At 51.0% G+C, this 22850-nt stretch overlaps 2 protein-coding genes across 5 annotated transcripts; one reads left to right on the top strand and one right to left on the bottom strand.

The window, feature by feature from the left end:
* Positions 1 to 353: 353 nt before the first annotated feature.
* CTSZ (cathepsin Z) lies at positions 354 to 9470 on the top strand. The gene is made up of 6 exons (XM_014831679.3): positions 354 to 675; positions 1113 to 1276; positions 5284 to 5463; positions 7287 to 7437; positions 7814 to 7976; positions 8871 to 9470. The coding sequence occupies exons 1-6, from the start codon at positions 539 to 541 to the stop codon at positions 8979 to 8981; spliced, it is 906 nt and encodes a 301-aa protein (XP_014687165.1). The 5' UTR covers positions 354 to 538; the 3' UTR covers positions 8982 to 9470.
* Positions 9471 to 9522: 52 nt separating this feature from the next.
* Positions 9523 to 21580, bottom strand: NELFCD (negative elongation factor complex member C/D). 4 transcript variants are annotated; one of them, XR_011494709.1, is made up of 15 exons: positions 21402 to 21558; positions 17463 to 17578; positions 17109 to 17218; positions 16164 to 16273; positions 14963 to 15070; positions 14331 to 14483; positions 13982 to 14112; positions 13138 to 13303; positions 12690 to 12824; positions 12124 to 12263; positions 11283 to 11397; positions 10840 to 10935; positions 10704 to 10755; positions 10125 to 10254; positions 9523 to 10027 (listed from the first exon to the last, which is right to left on the bottom strand). XR_011494709.1 is itself a non-coding variant. In XM_044748152.2 (15 exons), the coding sequence occupies exons 1-15, from the start codon at positions 21486 to 21488 to the stop codon at positions 9993 to 9995; spliced, it is 1773 nt and encodes a 590-aa protein (XP_044604087.1). In that variant the 5' UTR covers positions 21489 to 21580; the 3' UTR covers positions 9523 to 9992. The 4 variants fall into 4 exon arrangements, 2 of the variants coding, with proteins under 2 accessions (XP_044604087.1, XP_070342295.1); XR_011494710.1 differs by having other exon boundaries at positions 17463 to 17575; positions 21402 to 21509; XM_044748152.2 differs by having other exon boundaries at positions 10615 to 10755; positions 21402 to 21580.
* Positions 21581 to 22850: the final 1270 nt, after the last annotated feature.

The raw sequence follows: 22850 nt of genomic DNA, 5'->3' as shown, positions 1-22850 counted from the left end.
GCAGGACAGCTCAGGACTTGGGGAGATCCCTGCCCATTCCTAGGGAGTCCTGGGCCCAAGTGGGATGTGGGGACAAGTGGCACCTCTCCAGGTCCCAGGAATCTATGGCTGGCAGGGCCATTCAGACCCTGCAGCCCCCACCCCCTGCCCCAGGAGCCCTGAAGGTCTGATAATGATGTACTCAGTCAAGCCACCAAGCCACGTGGCTAGCGGCTAGTGGTGGGATCTGGTCTGGGGTCTGGCTCCAAGGCCTGATGCGAGACCCGAGTTCGGGCGACCCCCACCAGGGGCGGGGGCGGGGCCCCTGGCCAGCGGCCCGCTCGGGGCTGGCCCTGCGGCAGCCAGCCAGGGAGGGGCCGAGGTCACCCGGGGCAGGACGGGCGGCCCCGCCCCGGGGGTGTGTCCGGGCACCCGCGCCGCCACCTTAAGGGCCGGGCGGGGCCCGGGCCAGAGCACGAGGGCCTGCAGGGCGCGGGCCGGAGCGGAGGCGCCCAGGAGATCCGAATCAGGACCCGGATCAGGACCCGGCGCGGGAGCCATGGCGTCGTCCGGGCCGGCGCGGCTGCTGCTGCTCGTGCTGCTGGCGGGCACGGCGCGGGCCAGCCTCTACTTCCGCTCAGGCCAGAGCTGCTATCGGCCCCTGCGGGAGGACCAGCTGTTCAAGCTGGGGCGCAGGTCGGGCCGGCTTCGGGGTTGGCCCATCTCCCGGGGCTTGGGGCGCACTCCCGCCTTTTGGGGACTCCTGCCGCCTCCTTGGGGTGCCAGGAACCAAGGCCTCTGCCCTCCTGACCTTGGAGGGTGGGATCCTCCTTTGTTTTGGGAGTCGCTCGTGCTCTTTCCCATCCAGGGGAGCCCTGGTGTTTGGGGTTGGACAAGCCCCACCTGCGCAGAGGGCAGGCTAGCCCCACCTCCCTGGCGTTTGGCCGCATTGCTTGGGGAGCAGTCTGGTTGCTGCATTTGGGGGTGCCCTGCCTCCACATTCTGTGAGAGCGGGGGTCTCCCAGTGTGAGATGCGCTCACCTGGTGATGGAGGTGCTCACTCTTGTTCCCTCTCATTTTGGGGAGGGGAGAGGGCCCCAGTGATGATCCTGGGGTTGGTGGTCTCTTCCCAGGACATACCCTCGGCCTCATGAGTACCTCTCCCCATTGGATCTGCCCAAGGAGTGGGACTGGCGCAATGTGGATGGCATCAACTATGTCAGTGTCACCAGGAACCAACACATCCCCCAGTACTGCGGCTCCTGCTGGGCCCACGGCAGCACCAGCGCCATGGCGGGTAGGTGGAGGCCCCACGGCCCTCTTGACCAGGACAGGAAGGCCTATCCAGGCTGCCTCCTTGTCAGGGTGCCACGACTCTCAGCCTGGGATGGGGGGTATCTGAGCCTCTCAGGCCCAGGGGAGCTGACCTGTGCCCTCTGCTGCCCCTCACCATCGAGGAAAGGCCGAAGTGACACAGGCTAGTTGGTGTCTCCACTGTGCAGGGTGGGCCTGTGGGTGGCAGGCAGGACTAGGACTGACGCCCAGTGACAAGGAGCTCCCAGGTGCCCTCTCTCTCCCAGAGCTTATGATCCCGGCCATTTGGGATGGAACCAGAAATTTAAACTCACTGAACCCCCTCCCGGTGTTTGGGGACACCTGGGAAGCTGCTTCTCAGCAGCGGTTAATATTTGAGGAGATGCCTGTCCTGGGCTTGGAGTATTGAGCGAGGCTGGCCAGTTTTCTCATCTCTTCCTTCGCCGGCTGGCCACAGGGCAGGAAGGCTTGTGAGGAAGCAGGGAAGCTGAGGACTGTACCACTTGAAAGGGCTGTGGACCCTCCCTTGGGAGAGGAGGGAGGAGGAGAGACTTCAAACCAGCCTTGGGCCTTCTTTTAGCCGCAGGCCCGCCTGGTAGCATGTGGGAGGGGCTCTCCAGCGGCAGCCAGGGTTCCAGGAGCCTGAAGTCGCACTGGAATTCCATGGGAGAAGGGCTCTCTGACTGGGAGTTTGGCCCTGGGAGGGCTGGGGTGCGTTGCCTCCTGCCTGACTTGGGTATCTCACTGGGCAGGCCTGCCGCAGGTACAGCATTGTGTTAAACAGATTAACAGCAGTGTGGCTACTGCTGCTTGCCCAGGCTCGGTGGCATCATCGCCCTTGTCTGTGCGTCTTCTCATTTAAGCCTCCCAGCTGCCCTGCGGTTGCTCCTAATTTGCAGATGAAGAAACAGAGGCTCCTGGCAGGGAGGTCGGAGACTTGGCCATGGTCTCACAGCCCGGAGGGGAGCCCAGAAGCCTGGGCTTTGGTCCAGGACCTCTGCTAGGTTGCCTTTAGGATGAGCAGTGGGGTCTGAACCCCAGAGCTAGCCAGCTGTAGCTGGGCCATCTGGCGGGGTCTCCCTGAGGGTCCTGCCCTGTCTCTCTTTGGGGGCTGGAGCATACTTCTGACTCTTCAGGAAGGAAGAGGTAGGGGCAGGTAGGCTGAGGCCCCGCTTCCAGGTACTGGAGCCCTCAGGGGTGGCTGAGAAGGCCCCCTGACTGGAGTGGAGATGGACAAGGGGAATGTGGAGCCAGAGGCTTAACCGCCGGAGCCACTGGAAGACCTTGGGCCAAGCAGGCAGGCAGGGTGTGGCCAGGCCTTGAAGCTGAGGTTCAGGGCAAAGGCTGGGGCAGGAATGGAGCTGGCTTTGAGGAACTGAAAGTGGTGGGGCTCTATGGGTGCGGGAGGGGGGGGAGCTGACTAGGTCCTGGGGAGGGGAGGGGCCTGGCTGAAGCCTGGAGGGATGTCAGAGAGGGAGTCACGGGAGACTGCAGGGCGGGGAGGGGAGTGGGTGGCTGGAGGTGGCCCTTGACGCAATCCCTTTTCAGACAGGTCTTGACTGAGAGGGTCAGCCCTGCTACCTTTCTGTAGTGGACTCTGTCTCCAGAGCTCACCACTGCTTCTCCCTCTGTCTCCTTAACCATCTGACACCTTCCCCAGCAACAGAGCCCTTCTTCCTGTTTCCCTGAGAAAATAGAAGCCTCCAGAAGGGGACTTCCAGGGGCATAGGCCCAGCAGACCACAGTTGGCCTTCCTTCCCATCCGAGCCCCTGGTTCACTGTGAACAAATGCGTAGGGGCCTCCACCCCACCCCTCCAGCTGGCATCCCACTTCGGGGCTCCTCTCCTCTGTCCTTGAATCACTCCACCGGCTCTGTCCTTGCAAAGGTCACCGGCCGCCACGGGGGCAGGTCCAGTGTCAGCTCCCAGGCCTCACCTTCCTTCGTAGCGCCTGCTCAGCTCTCCAAACATTTCCTCACCTTCCACCACATGCCCGGAACTCCTTCTGCCTCCCTGGCCTTCCCTGCACCCCGCCTCCCACCGGCCTCCTCGCCCTCCCAACTTCCGAACATCCGGTTTTCCAGGACTGCGTCCTTTGCTTCATCCAGACCCTTCACCTGAACTCGACATTGACACCCAGCTGCCCTCTCTCCCTCTGCTTGAACACCTGACACCCCACACCTCACATGTTCAGATCTGAACAGCTTGTCTTTTCCACTGCCATCCTCACCCCGAAAACCCGATTCTTCTCCCTGGTTCACCAAACGGCAGCTCATCCTTCCTGTTCCTCAGGCAGAAGCCTAGAGCCACAGCTGGTTCCTCTGTCTTACACCCTCATAGATTTGTCACTTCTACTTTCAAAATATATTCCCAACTCCTCTGCTTCTTGCCACATCCCCCGCGGCACCCCAGCCTGAGCCGCCGGCCTGCACCCGGTGCACCGGGCCTTGCCGCCCGAGCCAGGACTGCTCTCCTGCTGCCTCCCTTGCCTCCCTGCCGTCAGGTCCCAAACAGCTAGAACGAGCCTGTTCACACCCAGGTCTGATCATGTTTCTCTTCTGCTTGAAACCCTCTAAAGATCTCACGCAGACAGAGACGAATCCTTCTTGACCTACAAGAGCCTATGTCAGCTGGCTCCCTGCTCTGTGTTGGGACCCAGTTTGGACGCTAAGGGCTGAAGCCCAGGATGTATCTTCTCACGCCAAGTACCTGATCTCCCAAATACGCTCCCTCCCTCCCATGGATGCCACCCGAGAGGTCCCCAGCCACCCTCTGTAAAGGATGCCCCCCAGAGTTCTCTCCCCTTTTATGTTCCTCACAGCACTGCGTTCTTCATGCTTCCACATTCACCGTTGTTTCTTGTCCTGTCTCCCCCACTCCGTGAGCTGGGTGTGGCTCGAGGCTTCTGTCTGCTTTGCTTGCTGCTGTATTCCCAGCATGGAGAACAGGGCCTGGCGCACAGTGGGTGTGAATGTGTACCGGTGGATGTGTGGGGAAGACGAAGAGCAGGGGGGAGGGGAATGGAGAGTTGTGTGGGGCCATGCTAAGAAGTGGGTTAGACCTTCTTTGGGTGGCTCAGGTAGGGCGTGGATCCATGAGTCAGGAGTGGAGGGAGAGACCAGAGCCGGGCTGTGGCCGCCCTTACATAGAGGGAGGGAGTGGGCTCCGGTGAGGCACAGGGTGTCCAAGGACAGTTGTGTACTGGAAGCTCAGGGCAGGAGGTGCACATAGAAGGATGGAGTGGCCAGGCTGCTGACTGCTGCTGAAGAGGGGATCGGATGAGGAGGGGAAGTAGCCATTAGAAGCGGCAGCGTGGAGACCATGGGCCTGGATCAGAGCGACTTGAGCAGAGGGAAAGGGTGGAAAACGTGCTTGGCTGGGGCTGAAGAGAGAAGAGGGAGTGGAGTGGAGACAGCTGTCCTGGCTGCTGAGCTAGGAGGCGGAGAACCGTGGCAGTAAGTGGAGGTGGTGCTGGCCCAAGTGCTTGTACAGGTGCTGATGTGGTGGGAGAGAGGGACGCGGGGTCCATCTCAGCCTTGGGTCGGGACACGCCACCTGCTGTCACAGGAAATGGGCTTGTGGATGCAGAAAATTGGTAGACTGGGTGGTGGAAAGACGAGGGAGCTGCTTCTCGCTGGCCGTCTCCGGAGGGGCCCCAGGAGCGTAGGGACTGTGTCTTGTGTTCCTGGCTCTGTCTTTGGTGCCAGCCCACCTGGCACAGGGGGTAGAGTTTTCATCCTTTCACCCCTTCAGCAGACACTCACGGGGCATCTACAGCTAGGCAGCACCGACCTTGCCCTGCCCGCATGGCACTTACAGTGAGTGGGCAGACACATCCGTGCCTGGGAAGGGCCAGCGGAGGCCTCTCTGCAGAGCTGAGACTTTTTGAAAAGGTCTGTGGGAGAGGGCTCTCCAGAGAGGGATGCGCAGCAGCTGGAGCAGCAGGTAGGGCAGGGTGGGTGCTGACTAGGTGTGGGTGCTGCCTTGCAGATCGGATCAACATCAAAAGGAAGGGGGCGTGGCCCTCCACCCTGCTGTCTGTGCAACAAGTCATCGACTGCGGCCAGGCGGGCTCCTGCGAGGGGGGCAATGACCTGCAGGTGTGGGAGTACGCCCATGAGCATGGCATCCCTGACGAGACCTGCAACAACTACCAGGCCAAGGACCAGGGTAGGTTCTGCTGCCCCCACCGCCTGCTTCCCAGGGAAAGTGCTGCGTGGAGCCTAAGCCAACCCAGGCTTCACAGGCTCTGTGGCCAGGGTGCTAGGGGAAGGTGGGACAGAGATGGGAGTGTCCTGCCACCTTGAACCTGGTGAGTCTGGGGGAGCTGGAAGCTGGAGCCTGTAGTCCTTGTTGAGAAGCAACAGAAGAGACCTGGGGAGGGTGTCTCAGTCTCCTGTGGCCAGGCCTGGCTGTGGGCTTTGGGTTGTGGCGTGTTGGCATTTTGGTGGCTTCGTGGACGAGGTGCATGCCGCCCTTGTTGAGGGAAGAGAAAGTTTTCCAAGAGTCAGGTGGGGAGAGCAGGCAGGCTACTGCCCTGAACTGGAAACAAGGGGGCCCACCTGGAAAAAGCATCAGCCCAGTTCCCGCCCCACGACCCTGGACCTGGTCCGTGCACATTCAGGTGGATTTGGAGCTGAGGGGTGCTGCATGGAGCAGCTGGCCTAAGCTGGCCTGGAATTCCTGGCGTTGGCACATTCCTTCCAGTCTGCTCCCCTTGGAAACCGAAGGAAAGAAAAAGTCCAAACCTCAAACCCATAATTAGCAGTCTAAGTCACCTGCCCGTCAGAGCTCCCTCGTAGCCAGAGCAGAGAGCTGGAACAAACGCAAAAGGCTGTGAGAGAGGAGGGCGGCAGGACGGGGGAGCCTGGGGTGCTCTTCCGCCCTGCTCTCTCCGTCTATGACAGGGTTGCTCCAGCCCCCGTGCCCTCTGAAGTGGCGCTGCATACTCTAGCACTGTCTCGTGTCCGTGGGATGCCCTCACTTTGCCTCCTGGGCCATATTGCCCAGCCAGAAAGAATTCTCCCAGCTGGGGTGGGTGAGTCTTGTTGAAGTGGTAAACACAGCAGGGGTCAGAGAAGTGAGAAGGACGGATGAAAGGGAAGAAAAGGCCCACTGAGAAGGAGAACAGAATCAGGTGGCCCCTGGGGCCGCAGCCTGCCTCACCCTGAACTGGTCTGGTCCAGCCTAGGCCGGGCCCCTCCAACCCACCTAGCATGACAGGGCAGGTGGAGTTCATCAGGAACCTGATTGTTTGCAACAAATAGTCTTGTCTTTGTATTAGCAAATGTGGCCACAGATCCCCCACTTTCTTGTTGTGCTGGGCACTGGGCGTTTGGTGTCCAAGGGACACATTAAGCCAACAATTTAATCTTTAAGGAGTTTCCTGTCCTGGGAGAGGAGTCTGGACAGATAGGAAACTGTTAACAGCAAAAGGTAGCCTGCAAGCGCTGAACAGGCAGGCCGAGGGTCAAGGCAGGATGGGGGTCACAAAGTGAGGATGTCAGGGCCTGGGAGGAGCGAAGGGGATGGAGTGGAGTCTTACAGAGCTAAGTACTGCAGTTTGTCTTTTGCCTAATTCTTGATACCTCCTCAAACCAAAATAATCAGAAAATGCTTACTTTTTTCCAAATGTATTGGCTTATTCACTAGCCAGCAATAGAATCATCTGATTAAGAGCTAATAATTTAATTACACTCTATCTTCAGCTGTAGAGTATTGTGAAAAGGCCTTTCTCCGGGCTTTTAAAGGAAAACCAAAAAAGCTGTCTTCTGAGTGCCTACTATGCGTTAATTAGCGTTTGCCTTTCTTCTCCACCGAGGTGGGGGGGGAAGGGCTTGTCATAAATCCTTCGCAGCAGAAAGAAGAGCATAATTAAACAGCACCTGATGGCGAGAGGATTCCGTTACCAGCTAAAGAGGAACAGCGGAGAGTGGGTTTGGGCGGGTTAGTGGTGAGACGGTCTCACGCTAACTTTCCATGCTGTCCCTCAGAGTGTGACAAGTTTAACCAATGTGGAACATGCACTGAATTCAAGGAGTGCCATCCCATCCAAAACTACACCATCTGGAAAGTGAGCGACTACGGCTCCCTCTCCGGAAGGGAGAAGATGATGGCAGAAATCTACAAAAATGGCCCCATCAGGTGAGAGGAGACTGCTGCCAGCCCGGGGCAGGCGCGCTGCAGGCGGATGGGACCTGAGGCCGTTTTCACGTGTCCTGGCCAACTTTACTCACTAGGCTGGGGACACAGCGGCCACGTGCGTTTTCTCAGAAGTAAAGCTCAACTAACGTGCCCCTCATAGGGTTACTGTGAGTGAAGTGCACCGTTCATGCAAAGGCCCCAGGGCTGCAGCGAGCGCTGTGGGGATGCTGGTGCTGCTTCAGGAGGGTGGACACCAAGGGAGGAACAGCACAAGTTTAGGCAGAATCCTCTATCTGAGCTGGATTTACACGACCACTTCTGAAGATGGTAAATTCTTTCTTTTTAAAATGCTAATTCTTTAATCGCTTGCTCTTAGCTGCGGTATAATGGCCACAGAAAAGATGGCTAACTACACCGGAGGCATCTACGCCGAATATCACGACACGGCCTTCATAAACCATATCGTCTCTGTGGCCGGGTGGGGTGTCAGTAATGGGATCGAGTACTGGATTGTCCGGAATTCATGGGGTGAACCGTGGGTAAGATGTTTCCAGATTCTAACTGTGATGGCTCTGTTGGCTTTGTAGCTAAGAACTGTGGCCCTGAGCAGAGGGGCCTCTTGCTCCAACTCAGGAGCAAGCACAGTGACACGTGGGGTCAGGTACTTCTGTGTTGTGTGGGGGCTGTCGCTGTCCTGTGCATCATGGTGTGTTTACCAGCATCCCTGGCCCCCACCCACTAGATGCTGATAGCTCCTTCTCCCTGTCCCCCGCTTGTGACCACCACCAGTGTCTCCAGACACTGCCAAATGTCTCCTGGGGAGAAATCCCCCTGGCTGAGAAGCACTGCTTTAGAGGTTTCCGTTTAGCTAGCTCATTCCTTTACAACACTCTTCTTCCTGTCAGTTTCAGAGCTCCTAAGTAATACTGTGTAATTTTTTTCAAACATATTTTTGAGTTGGGCCAGAAATCCAGGGGAGATAAATTCAAGAATTTTAATTTCTAAGACTTAGTATTAACCATTAACAGTCTAAGACACAGAAATTCATTAATATGAAATGGGGGAAAGTGATTAATGTCAAAGTGATGAAATGTCAATTTTTCTTAAATGACTACAAATGGAGATATTAGTAGGAAGTCAAATCATCTGGTCTAAAGAGTCAACATTTTTGTGACATTAATTAGCTTCTGGTGTACGGGGCCACAAACCCATTAAATATTAACTAAGTTAAAAATTTCACAAAAGGTTATTTCTGAATGTGGGTCCCAGGAAAGGGAAGGGGCAGCGGAGTGGGTGGTTTGGGTGCTGCGTCCCCCAGCCTGAGGCCGAGTGATGAGGTAGAGAGGAGGCCCATTCTCTACCCTGAAAGCGGAGGGAGAATTAGGAGTCTGTGGGTTGCTGAGCTAATGTACGATCCCACTTCTCACCCACAGGGCGAGCGAGGCTGGATGAGGATAGTGACCAGCACCTATAAAGACGGGAAGGGTAACTATTACAACCTCGACATTGAGAAGTCCTGCACATTTGGGGACCCCATCGTTTAAGGCAGATGTCCCCGGAAGAGCAGTGTTTTAAGAAATATCACGAACTATAACCAGAGGGGATCCGATCTATTGTTACAGGCACTGGGTTGTTACTGCCATGGTTTGAAGGAACTGGGGGTTGATATTCAAATCAAACTGGTATCTGTCATCTGGTAATGGCAGTGAGCACCTAGAAGGGGCGCCTCAACATGCAGACCGATGTGGTACCGGCTGAAAGAATATTCCCGAGAGAAGAGTCTACAGTGGGATGCCTTAAACACCCGCACAGGACTGCTCCCCTGCCATGACGATAGCCTCCATTTCCTTCAATAGATGGTTCGTTATTTTCTCTTTGGCAACTGTGATCTATGATGTGGCATTTAAGAGGTAAAACAGTTTAGATTTATCACCAGTTCTTATGTCATCTTAGAATCAATGGTGGGGACAGACGGGGGCGATGGCAATTTCGAATTGCCCAAGCAATGAATAAAATATGACTGCACACAAGAACTGAGCCCGAACGTGCCTTATTTACACATAACAACAACGTAATACCAGGATCTACACCTTCCAACCCAGAATGGCTTTTTTTTTTATTTGTTCTTGGAAAATTAAAACAATTACAATAAAATATCAACTAGCTAATCGGGTTCTTGTGAGAAAACTTAAGTCAACTTTGAAAGTAGTTCGTTTGAGTGTCTGTTTCTGAATTCCTGCCACCCTTGGGGCTGACAACTGGCTGCATCCCAAGAGGTAACACGAACCTAGCTTCTATACGGGGGGAAAGAACACTGTAAACAGGATTCGGGGCAGCCCTGGACTTACAACAAAGAGAGGGGACTGTTCTCAGTAGAGAAAGTGAATAGAATTCACTTACACTGCTAACATTTTCCTTTCTAACAGAGTTATCCACCTCCCCCAGCAGAGCCCATTTCCAAGATGCTGACCGAGCCTCTTCACACACGTTTCTGGAAAGGATTTTTCCACAAGTGGTCTGGAATGTTCCACTTCAGCTCTGGAGGGTGCTCTAAATTAGTTCACCAGGATGAAGTTGGACTTGCAGTGAGCTTTAAAAAACAGAAGGCAAACAGTCACTGGGTTAGAAACAGGAGGTAAAAAATGACACTTAAAATTGTAGCAAAGGGACATTCACGTCAACCATACCTATAAATTCCGTTACAGGGTCATGTTCACCTTCTGTTTTAATGGTGCCTGCGATGCTGTCGTTTTCTAAGATGGGGAGGAAAAGCTGCACAAAGTCAGAGGTGTATGGAGGAGCGATGACATCCAGCACCTAGGAGGAGAGAACACCAGGTCATTCCTCCTCCCGCACAGCCTGTGAGCGGCATCGCACCAACATGCTAATGAAACGGCAATCAGTCAGGAGAAAACCACCCTTCTCTCCCCACTTTTTGCTTCCTGTTGACAACATCAGCCTCCAACATTAAGACACCCAGGTGGTAATGCAGATAAAGCACATAATAAGTTCCTGCAGGCAGCAGGTGCTTGGTAAGGTGGTATCTATGTCATTGTTATCACCATGATTATCAGAAAGCACAGTTCTCAGTTAGGTACAAAATGAAGTAAATTAAACCAAAAAGGGCACTGCTAGTGTCAATAGTATGAAATGTGAAACGAAGAGTGTATTGCTGACCTCAGTTACAAAATAGCGAATGAGTGAAATGTCAGTGTCCAGCTTCTCCAGACACTTTCGGATGTAACTGACAACAGGAAGTACATAACCTCGACTCAGCAGGTGAACCATCCTGTCCAACAGGGTCTTCTTCAACTCAAGCTGCAAGAGTAGGGGCAGAGAAGTCCATTAGAATGGGGTCCTCTCCCCAAACTGCACGACAAACCCCATGGGCCACCTGCTCACCTGCTCCATCACATCCAGCTGGGAGTGCTCAGTCTCAAAAAGCTTAACAAGCAGCTGCAGGACCTGGGGGTGCAGGAGCTGGTGGCAGGTACTGATCTACAACAGGCCAAAGGAAGCCGCACTGAGCACTATGGTTGGGTCTCTAGGCTCACCATCAGCGTAGAGAACTATCATTGTCACAGCCACCAAAGACAGCTTCTCGCTGACAATGGTGGTACTCAACACTTGCCCCAGGGCTGGTCAGCTTCTGTACCATCTCTCATCCCTTCAGGGACTTGATAAAAACTGAGAAAGCTACAGAGTTGTTGAAACTAGTTCCTTAAAAGGAAAATCCTCATTGAACAGAGTGTCTCTTGAACTCACTGAACAGACGTGCGAGAAGCACAGGCATAAACAGTGCAAGGCACAGAGGGCATGCTGAGCACGGCCCTGGAGCCCCCTACCTCGTCCAGCAGTGCCAGGTGTACCGGTGTATGGTCAGTCTGCAGCTGGAAGTACCTTGGTTCCGAGACAGTCCAATCCACCCATTTCAGCACACCCATTGCTACCACTGGAAACCTACAGGTAAATAATGCTTCCTTAAACAAGTTTTTTAGAAAAACAAACACCAAAATTAAATGGTTAGAAAGGTTTATAAAACAACAAGCTCAATCCAGCCCATCAATTCACTCTTCAAGATGCCCTGCCAGGGACATGCTTCGTAGTGAACAGTCTGATGAGTCAGCATCCTCTCAAACGTGCAGTGCAAGAACCCAATTCTCAGCTTACTTTAAACCACTTTACTGGTTTAAAAGGAAAAGATCATTAATGCAAAACAGTGAGCTTAGTGGGCTGGGGTGAAGTTTACTTTTGTTTAGCAAATCCCTTCTTTGTCCCTAGTACAAATTAACCGGGGAAAGATTCAACTGCCTGAGAGGACAGCCAATTTGTAAGCTTTCCTAGTGACTACTTATGTATATAATTGGCATAATTGCAAATCACTTCTATGGCAGCAATCTTTTGTTGGCCTTTTACTGTAAATAGACCTTTTTCTTCAAATCAATTTTTATAATTCTGGTTGGTCTTCCTTTTTCTTAAGTCTAATTTGTAAACAGACTTCTGGCAAGCAAAGCTCTGAAAATTACACCGCTAAAACAGTTTAAAGTTCTCTGCATATGTTTTAAAAAGAAAAAATAAGTAAGTAAGTATCTCTGAAGCTTTTATGTTTTTTGAGCTTTTAATTGAAAACTCAAGCCACTTCCTCCCAAAAGGATTACCTTTAGAAATAAGTTTCATTTTGCTTACCTAATACACTGATAGAGTGTACTCAACTCTGCCACGAGTTCAGAGGCCCCTTTGTTCTCATTGCAACACAAATTGTGAACGGTTTCAACAGCTTTCGATGTTGACTTCAGCTCATCTTTATTGATGCTCACTCGCTTGTTCTGAAAACACAGGCAACAGTGGTGAATCCTGACGGAGCCTGCACCCTTGCAGTTGGGGTAATGTGGGATTGGCCACTTCTCTCTGCAAAGCACCTTCCCCATCTCTCAAGTCAGGAGTCAATTTACTTGTCAAACTTCAGTCACCCAGCATAGAGAAACTGAAACCAGCGAGACTGGTGTTGGTCTGCAGCTCGGGGAAGTCAGTTTCATTTCTTTACTCGCGCTTCAATTAGAGTTTGAGTAAGCAGTATAGACACTATGCACATTGTCTTGAGACATTTAGCACTCTATGCATAAACACGAGAAAAAGTATTTCTGAACCTAGATGGGCTCATGATTTCTTGCAGCCAAAATTTCCAAATAATGCTAAAGAGAGGAGGTTACTTATCTCCCTAAAAGTCCATCGGTTCTCAGAACTGACAGTACCTTCTTCCAGGTCTCAACCACACTTGCTGCATATGCCAAGATATGGATGTACTTGTGCTTGTGGTCCTGGTTGATCCTGGCTCCTGGTTTAAAGAGTGACTGCATAAACAGGTCCAGGAAGGCTGGCACTCGGATCTGGGGAGAAACAAGGCCATTGAAAGGAATGCAGGAGAGAGATGGCAGGTAAGTCCACACCCACTTAGGGCAGGAGTGAGGGCATGCCACTCACTCCCCCACCCCCACCCCGCTGCTGTGCTCTGCCCAACAGGTGCACTAATGTGTGCAGCTCTGAGAGAGTGATGGGACCAGGAAAAGGACAGAAACATTTCAACAGGAATTTGCACTCACTGACTTAAGAGAATTAAGAGAAACACAGACTTTCCAAAATAACCCTTATGATGAACAATGGGGGTATCCCATCTTATTATTAAAATGAAAAGCAACTTACAAGTTCAACAGGAGGCGGGTCCATGCTTGTAAACATCTTGAACAGGACTGTGATGTCAGCTGGATTCAGGGCTCCTTTGGACAACATAGCACCAAGGGCCTGACAAGCCCTGGGGTAGGAGGCAGCTGTGCCTAATGCTAGTGTGATCTGACTGGCATCATGGCCCCTTGATGGAAAAAGTCACATATCCCATTGTTAATAAGGTGGGCTATGTTGTTAATGACCCTTCCCTTCCCTCTCCTTCCTTCCCTCCTTCCTTCTTCTCATCCTTTTTTCACATTTAATACTTTGAGTTGTATGGATCCCTCTGGGTTTTCATGTTTATGTCATTCACTGGTCTACCAACTGAGCTATGAAAACAACATTTGGAGCGACTTGGGAAAGAAGGATTCAAATACAGCTCACAGACTTTCTAAAAGGAACCACACACTTTTCAAATATCTTACTGAGAGTCCATTAGTAGAAAAGAAAGATAAGAAGAGCTAATTTTGCTCTGTAAGATATGTACTACAAAATAACAATTAGACTGCTGAATAACTATTTCAAGATTTGTTATTTGCTATTGATGAATCCTACTACATGAAAATACAGGTTCATATATCCAGTGAATTGAACAATAATCAAATACTTTACAAAATATTCATCAAAGCAATACTTTAGAAAGCAAGCTCTCTACATGTATTTAAAATTACCCTGACTTTTCCAGCTCTACTGGGTAAAAGCAAGTTTACCTATAGGTCAAAATAGGAGGACCTAGAGTCTGTGGCTGTGGAAATGGGGCGGGGGGTGATTTTGTGGAGAGCACCTAGTGAGGACTAGGGTAGGCAGAAACACCGCCTCTCACTTCTCCTGGGCGAAGCGCTGAACTTCCTGAGCGATCCGGCGCACGGCGGAGCCTCCTTGCTCTTCCTGGGCCAGCACAGACATCATGGCTTGGGCAAACAGGTATGTGTGTTCCCCGTGGCACACCATTTTCTGAAAACAGAGAGAGAGTTTGGGGTTTCGTGATTGCAGCAATGACATACGTAGAGGAAAGAGTCCAACTTCAACAGTTCTCCTGCGTGGAAGTTATTATCTTGGAAGGTGCGTTGCGACCTGGACATTCTCTAAAGGAAAGGAGCATTTTATGTTTGAAAATGCAAGACCCAAAACAGGTTCCTTCTAATCTGAAATACATAAAGTAAAGAACTTACGGCAAACTCAGGGAGGTTTTTTTCAAGGTTTTCTTCTCCTCCATCCAAAATTGTAGCTAGAGAAGTACGAAGTACTCTAGAAAACACTTCCAACTGCTGGCAAGCTGTGGATACACTGGTTATCTCCCCCTGGTACCCTGCATCAGAAATAAGCTACAATACAAAAGTAAGAAGCCAAAGAAAGTGTCAACAAGTAGTGACCACACATTTCAGAGAAGGTTGATTGTCAACAGTGTTTGTGGTGAGCTGGGATAAGTAAGCAGTGGTCTCAGGTCTCAAACCTTTACTCTGATCCCTGCTTCACCACTAACTAGGTTTGTGGCCCAGGCTAACCACCCCACCTTGGTTTCTCTGTGTATAAGATTAAGGAAACATTCTTAAAGGCTCCTCTCAGAACACAACAGACTCTATAAATACATTCCTGCAAATCCTAAAACATAGTCCCTGTTGATCCACAAACACAGGTACATATTCTATGCTTTTCCTTCTCAATGTATGACTTTCTAAAGTGAAACGATGAAGACTTTTACTAACAACAGCAAATATGACCTTTCAAAGGAAACAGACCACCAACCAACATAAAATAACCCTCACTCATAAACACTTTTATCTGTCTCCAATACTCTTCCTACCTTAACAGTGAAGTTAAGCATCAAACAGTCTGGATGGGCTTCAGCCAGTTTGTAAAAAAGGTCTCTCCATGTGGTATGTGCAATCATTTGTTCAAGCCACGCTGGAGTCTGCCAACAAACAAACAGCAAGATAAGAGGCCTAGCCTTAGCTTAAGTGAAGATTATGTTGTATAAACAAATCACAGAATATTACAGCTGGAAGAGCCCTTGTGAGGTCTGGCCCTGCAGTCCCCAGAGAAGGAAGCAGACCTGGAGGTGGTGAGGCCACATGGGTAGCCGAGTGGCGGAGCCAGAGCCCCTGAATGCCCACACAGAGCTCTTGGAAGATCCGACTCTGCCCAAGAGCTCACTGACAGGTGCTTCCTGGAGACACAGGAGAGTCTAGTGGAAGCACGTATGCAGTGGAGCTGCATCATACGCACAATTGACTCCTGCTAAATCAGCTGTATGCCCTTGGTGAAAGAGAAAAAGGCAATTTAAATAGCACAGGTGGTTTTGTCCATCACCAGGTGTAGTGGCCATGAAAATGTGTCTCTCAGCTCTTCTGCGTGACTGACGGACTGCGGGCTGCACTCTGGATCCACCTCCCATTTGTCCCAAGGCTAGGTTTCCCAAGGGCTGCTCCCAGCCACTGACTGAGTGTGGCAGGGCTCCTGAGGCAGGCCTGTTCCTAGGAGACATGGGGCTCCAGTGACAGCTGAGGACTACCCAGTGACATTGTTGAAGCCTTCTGAAAACTGCACTATCGTCTAAGACTCCTCCTACCCAACCATCCTGCCTTCCCTCTTGCCTTCAGGGGTCTGACTGCATCATGCCTCCCCCAGCTCCTGCAGCCCCTACCCAGCTTCCCTCACAAGTGTGTCCTCCGTAATCTCCTGCACATCTAAATCCTGTCTTGGCGTCTGCTTCTTGAAGGACTCAAACAAGTACAGCACACCACTCAGAGCCTGTGCCCTAGAGTGAGGTGTGAATCTGCTGTTCCTCCTCTCCGCTCGGTACCTGTGTGCCTCTCTGCATGCAAGATCTCAGTACACTGAGTATAGCATTTAAAGGGCAACTCCGACTCTGTGCAATTTGTCTCACACCCCGATTTTAGTACCCAACTCTTACGTTACTTACATAATATGCCATACTCCACTGTACACATGGAATTAGCAAAAGACCCTAGGAACTGGTATTAGAAAAAGAAAAGACTCCTCACCTCTCCTTCTTCAGTAAAAATAGAATCTGCTTTGCGTGGGTCAAAATGTTTGATTAATAAACTCTTCAAGTGATTTTCTACAGTTTCCTGAACCTGCACTGGTTCAACACCTGAAAAAAAATGAAAGCAACCAGATGGAAAACGGCAATCTCTGAATTTGTATATTACTTCAGGAAAAAGCAGTCAGGTCAAAAGTCTGTGAATCAAACAACAGAATTGCTCATGTCCACTTAAGATTTTGGACCTCTTATAAAAATTAATATTTATTAATCATATTCAATGGTAAGACCCAAGAAGGAGCACAGGGCAGAACACAGAAGGATGTTCTACCCTTGTCTACGTGGAAAGGACAACATCTTCAAAACCTCGCTAAAGACAAGGACAAATTGGCAAAACAGACAGGTAGGAGAGATGGAAAGACATACTCCAACAAAGCAGCAGAGAGCAGATGCCAGCCAAGAGACACACTGGCATCTAATCACTGTGACAGCAATGAATCGACTAGTTTCCGGACAGTACTTACTCAGTGATGTCATCTGCACCCAGTTTAGTGGATTTACAGTAAGGCTCTACTTTGATCATATTAGCTAAAAGCCATAATCATACCCAGTCCTAAATTATCCATCATTTACTGCTTGCTATAATAGACCTCTTAAAAATGACACACTGAACATACACTGTATAATCCTATAATTCTACAACATGGTAGGGAAAACAGCTCAATGAGAATCACATTTGCAGGCTATCTGTAAACCTCAATTACTGAATCAAAGATAAGAATCAAGCAGATGAAGATGGGTAAGAAATTCAGTTCTTACTTATTTAAGACTGAAAAACCAGGAAAACACAGAAGGCCTTTCCAATTTATCAGCATCATAATGATCCATAGGTCTATTTAAAAAAGGGGGGGGTTGACTACCCAGGACAGGGGCACCCACAAAGCACCTGTCTGAATGAGCCACTCAGCCAGCAGGTTGACAGTCTGGGCCACAGCAGTGTAGTTCTCTGATAAGAGCTGGATAACATTCTCCGGAGACCCTCCTGCCTGAAAATATCTAGAAAAAGTAACAAGTAAGCTATTACACGAAAATGAATGTAGATGGGCATGGAAATGGATAACAGGGAGGCGAGGAGGAAGATAGGTTATTAAGTTTTTTTAAGTGTTGGGGGACCCCTAGAAGCCTTCCATTCCATATCACATTATTCTAACTTTTACATATCATCTTTTAGGTTTATTACAAAACTTTCTCTGAATTATCACCCACCTTCCTCCCAATACAAATAACCTTTCTCACATACCTCTTCAGAGTGTTAAAGATGGAGGGTTCCATTATATAATCCCGGGTAGAAAACTTATGTAGGCATTCCTGCTGGACCTCTGCATCATCTTCTCCCTCTCCATAATCATCCTCCTGCTGTTGATAAATGCCATGAGCCATGCAATTTTTTCATTAATACAAATATCCTGTAATCTCAGCTTAAATCTGTATAACGCTGTCCCTTTCAAAAGTATTCCACAGACAATATTTCATTTTTCTTTCACAACAATCTCATGATATAGGACGAACAACTAACGAGTGGCTAAGAAAACGGGATCCAGAGTCACACCGAGTGGGTTTGAATCACAACTCCACCCTAGTGAACTTATGTCCAGCGCTCATACACGTTTCCTGACCTCTCTGGGTATCCGTTTCCTCCTCTATTAAACAAAGATAATCATAGTACCTACCCTCATTTGGCTGTTATAAGTATTCCATGAGAGAATTTTTGGAAGAGCCAAGCACAGTACCTAACATTTCGTAAGAGTTCGACAGATGTTAACTATTATTGTTTTCACTATTATTATTTCATATGTGCCATTTAATGCTTTCCAACAAAGACTGATGAAGTGATTCTTGAAGGCATAAGCCATCAATTTGCAGTTAGAAAGTAAAGACCATTGACTTGCCTCAAATCAGCACATCTGGCTGGATTCTAGCCCAGTTTGCATGGAAGCAACCTTAAACAAGTTACCGAATCTAAGGACAAAGCAGGATGAGGATGTGATGATGACGGCTGAATGACCCCAAGGTCTACCCAGCTTGAACATTGTCATCCTAAATAACAAGCAGATGCTTTCTGAATATTTACTCTGTACTTAGCACTTGTGCTTGTCACCAGGGAACCTAAGAAAATATAAGACAAGATATGGCTTTCTCCGCTGAAAGAATTCACAAACTAGTAAGAGAGACCAAGCTCCACGCAAGTGACTCTAACATAACGGGGTAAGAGCTGGGCCAGGAATCAGCAAACGACCCCAGGGCCAAATCTAGCCCTCCTCTTGTTTCTGTAAATAAAATTTTATTGGGACAGCCACACTCAGTTTTTAAACATACTATCTACGGCTGCTTTCCCCCTATAATGGCAGAGTTGAATAGCTGTGACAAGAGACATGCAGAACCTAAAATATTTACTATCTGGCCCTTTACAGAAAAGTCTGTCCACCCCTGGTCTAGACTCATGTCCTGAAAGCAAGTGCTTCGGGAGCAGATGGAGCATGATGCCTTCCCTGAGCAGACGAGGGAGAGTTCTCTCAGACCCTATCTGTGTGAGGGCCTTGAAGAGGCTGTGAAGGAAGGCCAGACTGCCCCTTGAGACTCCTCCTTATGCGCCTGTATTCTTGGGCTTCTACCCTGGACCCTCTTCTCTTCTGCTACGTCTTCTCTTGGGTCATGCCACCTTCTTGCCCATAACTCTAGAATTTAGCCTGGATGTCTGTCTCTCTTGAGCTCAAGTGTTCAACAGTCTATTCTCATTTCCAATAGGATGCCCCACTAGTATTCCAAACTGATTAGATCCAAAACTGACCTCATCTTTTCCTTCTAAGCAGATCATCTTCCTACAACCTATATTCCAGTAAAGGGTTCCATTATCTACCTGTTGACCCCAAACCCACAAACCTAGGAGCCATCTTCAATTTCTCCTCCCTCCCTCCTGTCATAAAGACTCATCGATTCTATCTCACACATATCTGTCCAATTGGGCCCTTCTTTCCGTCTTTACCTCTACTGTTCCTTATTTTGGGCAGTAGTGATATTCCCCTCATGGCTCAATTTCATTCCTTCCTTCCCAACATCTTTCACACTGATGCCCCAATGAGCTTCATAAGCCGTAAAACTTATGTCTTTCTCTTGCTTAAAGTTTCTTATCTCCCTCAACAAAGACATCCAAGATAGACGTCCATAACCTTAACCTTCCACCTGTTCGCCTGGCCAGTCTCATCTCTTGCTACTCCCCAACGGCAACCGGAAGCCAGACTACACTATGTGCATTTCAGTAGCTCTTAGCGTCTATCATCTGGACTCATCACAGTAGCCTTCTTACACATCTTCCTACCTCCCACAATCCACCTAACATGGTGTTAAGTGAAGAGAATCAGGGTCACAAAAATTGACCTACTACTGTCTTCCAAAATTCAGCTCATGCCACCCCTGTCACTCACCTTTCTTGGCGCTCTCTCCCTCCTCCAAGCAGTCACAGAATGAACACGAAATGAACACCTGGTTCTACCCTTCATCAGTGAGAGCCAATTATGGTCAGTGGGCCGAATTAGGATGATTAAAGTTCTCCAAACATGAGACTCCCCAACCTCCCAGAGAGGGGTCTAGGTGTGGCTCTGCCATTCCTGACTGCATAACCCAGGGCAGGTAACTGGAGAGCTCTGCTTATAAAATGAGGGCCAGGGACTAGAGGGTCCTTAGATACGCCCTAGTTCTAACACTCTGTGACTTGAAGGCTCAATGTGACAAGTACTGTGACATTTTAAACAGGATACACCAACCCACCGCTAAGCTAATTTACACCCTAAGTTTCTTTCATTTAGACCATTTCGGTGGTCAGCAGTTTGATAAAGTGGCAATGGAGACAAAGGACCTGGGTGGGATCCCCATTCCTTCATTTATTAGTTTCATGAACGTGGGCAGGTCACTAAGTCTTTGGGCCTTACTTTCTTCATTTACAAAATGAACACCCAACCAAAACCTTGAGCGTGGAACGCGCTAACGCAGGAAAACACCTAGCTAACACAGGCTCCAACTAGCTAAACCTGACCCTCCATCCACTCCATGATAAGCCTCCAACACCGTGGAATGGTCCAACATACGAATCTCACCGGGTCAGTCCCTGCCCGAGACTCTTTGCAGCAGCTTTCAAAGGCCCTTCAGAACCTGCTTCCTCCCGGACCTCATGCCACTGCTTCCACCAGGCCACTAACCACGCGGGACTCCCCTTAGTTCCGCGAACACAGCGCCTGTGCCCGCGTCTTTGCACCTCCAATGACCTCTTTGCACCGCCGTCCCCCTTTCAGCGAAGTACGCCCCACGTCATCCCTTCCTCCTTCAAAATATTCGTTCAATATTTCCCAAACATCTTTAATCCTGACTCTTATCAGAAGGCAAATTCCCAGGCTCCCTCCAGACCAGCTGTATCAGTCTGCGGGCGAGGGGCCCGAGAAGCCGTCGTGTAAAGCTGCACTGCGGGCAGGTCTTCGGATCACAGTTAGGCCGGGACACAGCGGCCGAGCCGGGACCCCAGTCCGGGCTCTCCGCCCCACACCAAACCCTGCAAGGTCCAGGCTGGAAGATCTTTCGGCGCCACTTGGACCAAGGATGGATTAAGTCAGCCCAAAGCCCTGCAGGGTAAGGTGTGCAAACCAAACACACGGAAGAAAGCCCAAAGTTCAACTTTTTCCCTCGTGATGAGTTAGATTTTTCGAAAGATTGAATTATTTAAAAGAAAAAACAAAACTGTGTGGCCCCGCACCCAGCCCTCCCCTTCGAGTACGGCCGCCCCGCCTTGGCGGGCGAGGCAGTCACCGCGCCTGGCAGTGGGGCTGGCCCAGAGGGAGTGGTCAGCGGGTCACCGCGTGTTCGGGCTGGGCGCCGGCGCGAGCCCTTCACTGGGGAAACTGAGGCCCGGGGAGGGGACAGCCGACCGTGATCAGACAACGGGGCTCCGGGCCCGCCCCCACCCCTCCCGTCTGCAAGCGCGGGGCCGGAGGCGGGGAGAGGCCGCGCGTGGCCCCGGGCGCGCGGCGGCGAGAGGGGCCCGCGGGCGGCGGGGGGCGCGCCGCTCGGGGGGCGGGGCGGGCGGCACTTGAAGCTCGCGAGGACCGCGGGGCCGGGCTCGCCGAGAGCGGGGCCAGCGCGCCGGCGACGGAGACCAACAGCCCTCGTCGGGGGCGCCCGGAGCCCCCCTCACCTGGCCGCCGTCCGCCTCATCGCCCCACTCGGCCGCGCTCCCGAAGTAGTCCTCGTCCATGATGGCGCCTGGAGCGGCCCCCGCCATCCTCGCTTGCAAACAGGGCGCATGCGCAGCGCGCCGCGGGCGAGCGCACGCGCGGCCCCGCGGCCCCGCCCCCCGCGGCCGCGCGCCTCTCCGGACTGGAGGCGGGGCCGGGGGAGGGGCGGGGCCTGGAGGGAGGTCTGGGGCACGCAGGGCGGTCCCAGGTTCTTCGCTCCAGGCGCCCAGGGCCGGGCCGGAGACCTGCAGCGACCGCACCCAGTAAACGTCCCGAGTTGATCCAGGAGCACTGTCTGGTTGGGTCCCAGGGGTTTTAGCTCCGGATGGAAGTTGCAAACTAGACTCACACCTGGCCCGGGTGTGGGTCCCAGCTCGCCGCCTTCTTCGCTGCGACTTTTGGTCTTGTGAGCATCAGTTTGTCGTCTGACACAAGAGCAGGGCTGATTTATCAGGCACTGTGTCTAGGGCCCACCAAAATGTTTTAATTTCTTTTAAAATCAGAAGAGCAATGAATATTATAATATTGAGTCCAGCCGGGATTATATTTGTATAGCTATAATTGGTATAAAAAACAAACACACTGTAATAGGTAATTTTATTTATTTATTTATTTATTTGAGGAAGATTAGCCCTGAGCTAACTAACATCCACCGCCGATCCTCCTCTTTTTGCTGAGGAAGACTGGCCCTGAGCTAACATCAGTGCCCATCTTCCTCTGATTTATATGTGGGACGCCTGCCACAGCATGGCTTGATAAGCGGTGCATAGGTCCACACCCAGGATCTGAACCAGTGAACCCTGGGCTGCCAAAACAGAATGTACGAACTTAACTGCTGTGCCACCAGGCTGGCCCTAATATGTAATTTAAAATTTTCCTCTATGGAAGAAGGGCCCACGAAGGCCAAGTGCCAAGGACCCATAAATGTGATAGTGCAGCCCTGGAAAAGAGGGCCTACCTCGTGGGGTAGTTGCTGATGATAACTGAGATGATGCTTCATAAGCCCATAGCATGGTTCCCTGCACATAGCAGGAGGTCCAAAAGTGAGCCTGATGATCATCCTGGGAAGGTTTGAGCAGGGATGTTAACACCATCAGCTCTGAATGCTTTGGAAGGTAATGCCCACGTCCATGGGGAAAGAGCATGAGAGACATAAGCTCCAGAATGTTGAAAATAGCAACTATTTATGGAGGGCTTACCAGGCACTGTGCTTTCCTTCATTTCTTCTTTCATTCATTCGACTACTGTTTATTGAGTGTCCCTAAGTGCCTGGCACTATGCTACTCCTGGAGCTCATTGGTGAATAAATTGGACGTGATCCTTACCCTGGAGGAGCCTACATTCCACTAAGCAAGCTGAACAGGGAGCAAACAAAATAATGGCAGAGGGTGACAAGTGCTAGTGTCCTG

This window comes from Equus asinus, chromosome 15 (assembly GCF_041296235.1).
Source record: "Equus asinus isolate D_3611 breed Donkey chromosome 15, EquAss-T2T_v2, whole genome shotgun sequence".
Classification (NCBI taxonomy): Eukaryota; Metazoa; Chordata; class Mammalia; order Perissodactyla; family Equidae; genus Equus; species Equus asinus.
This window is presented reverse-complemented; position numbering and strand designations above follow the sequence as displayed.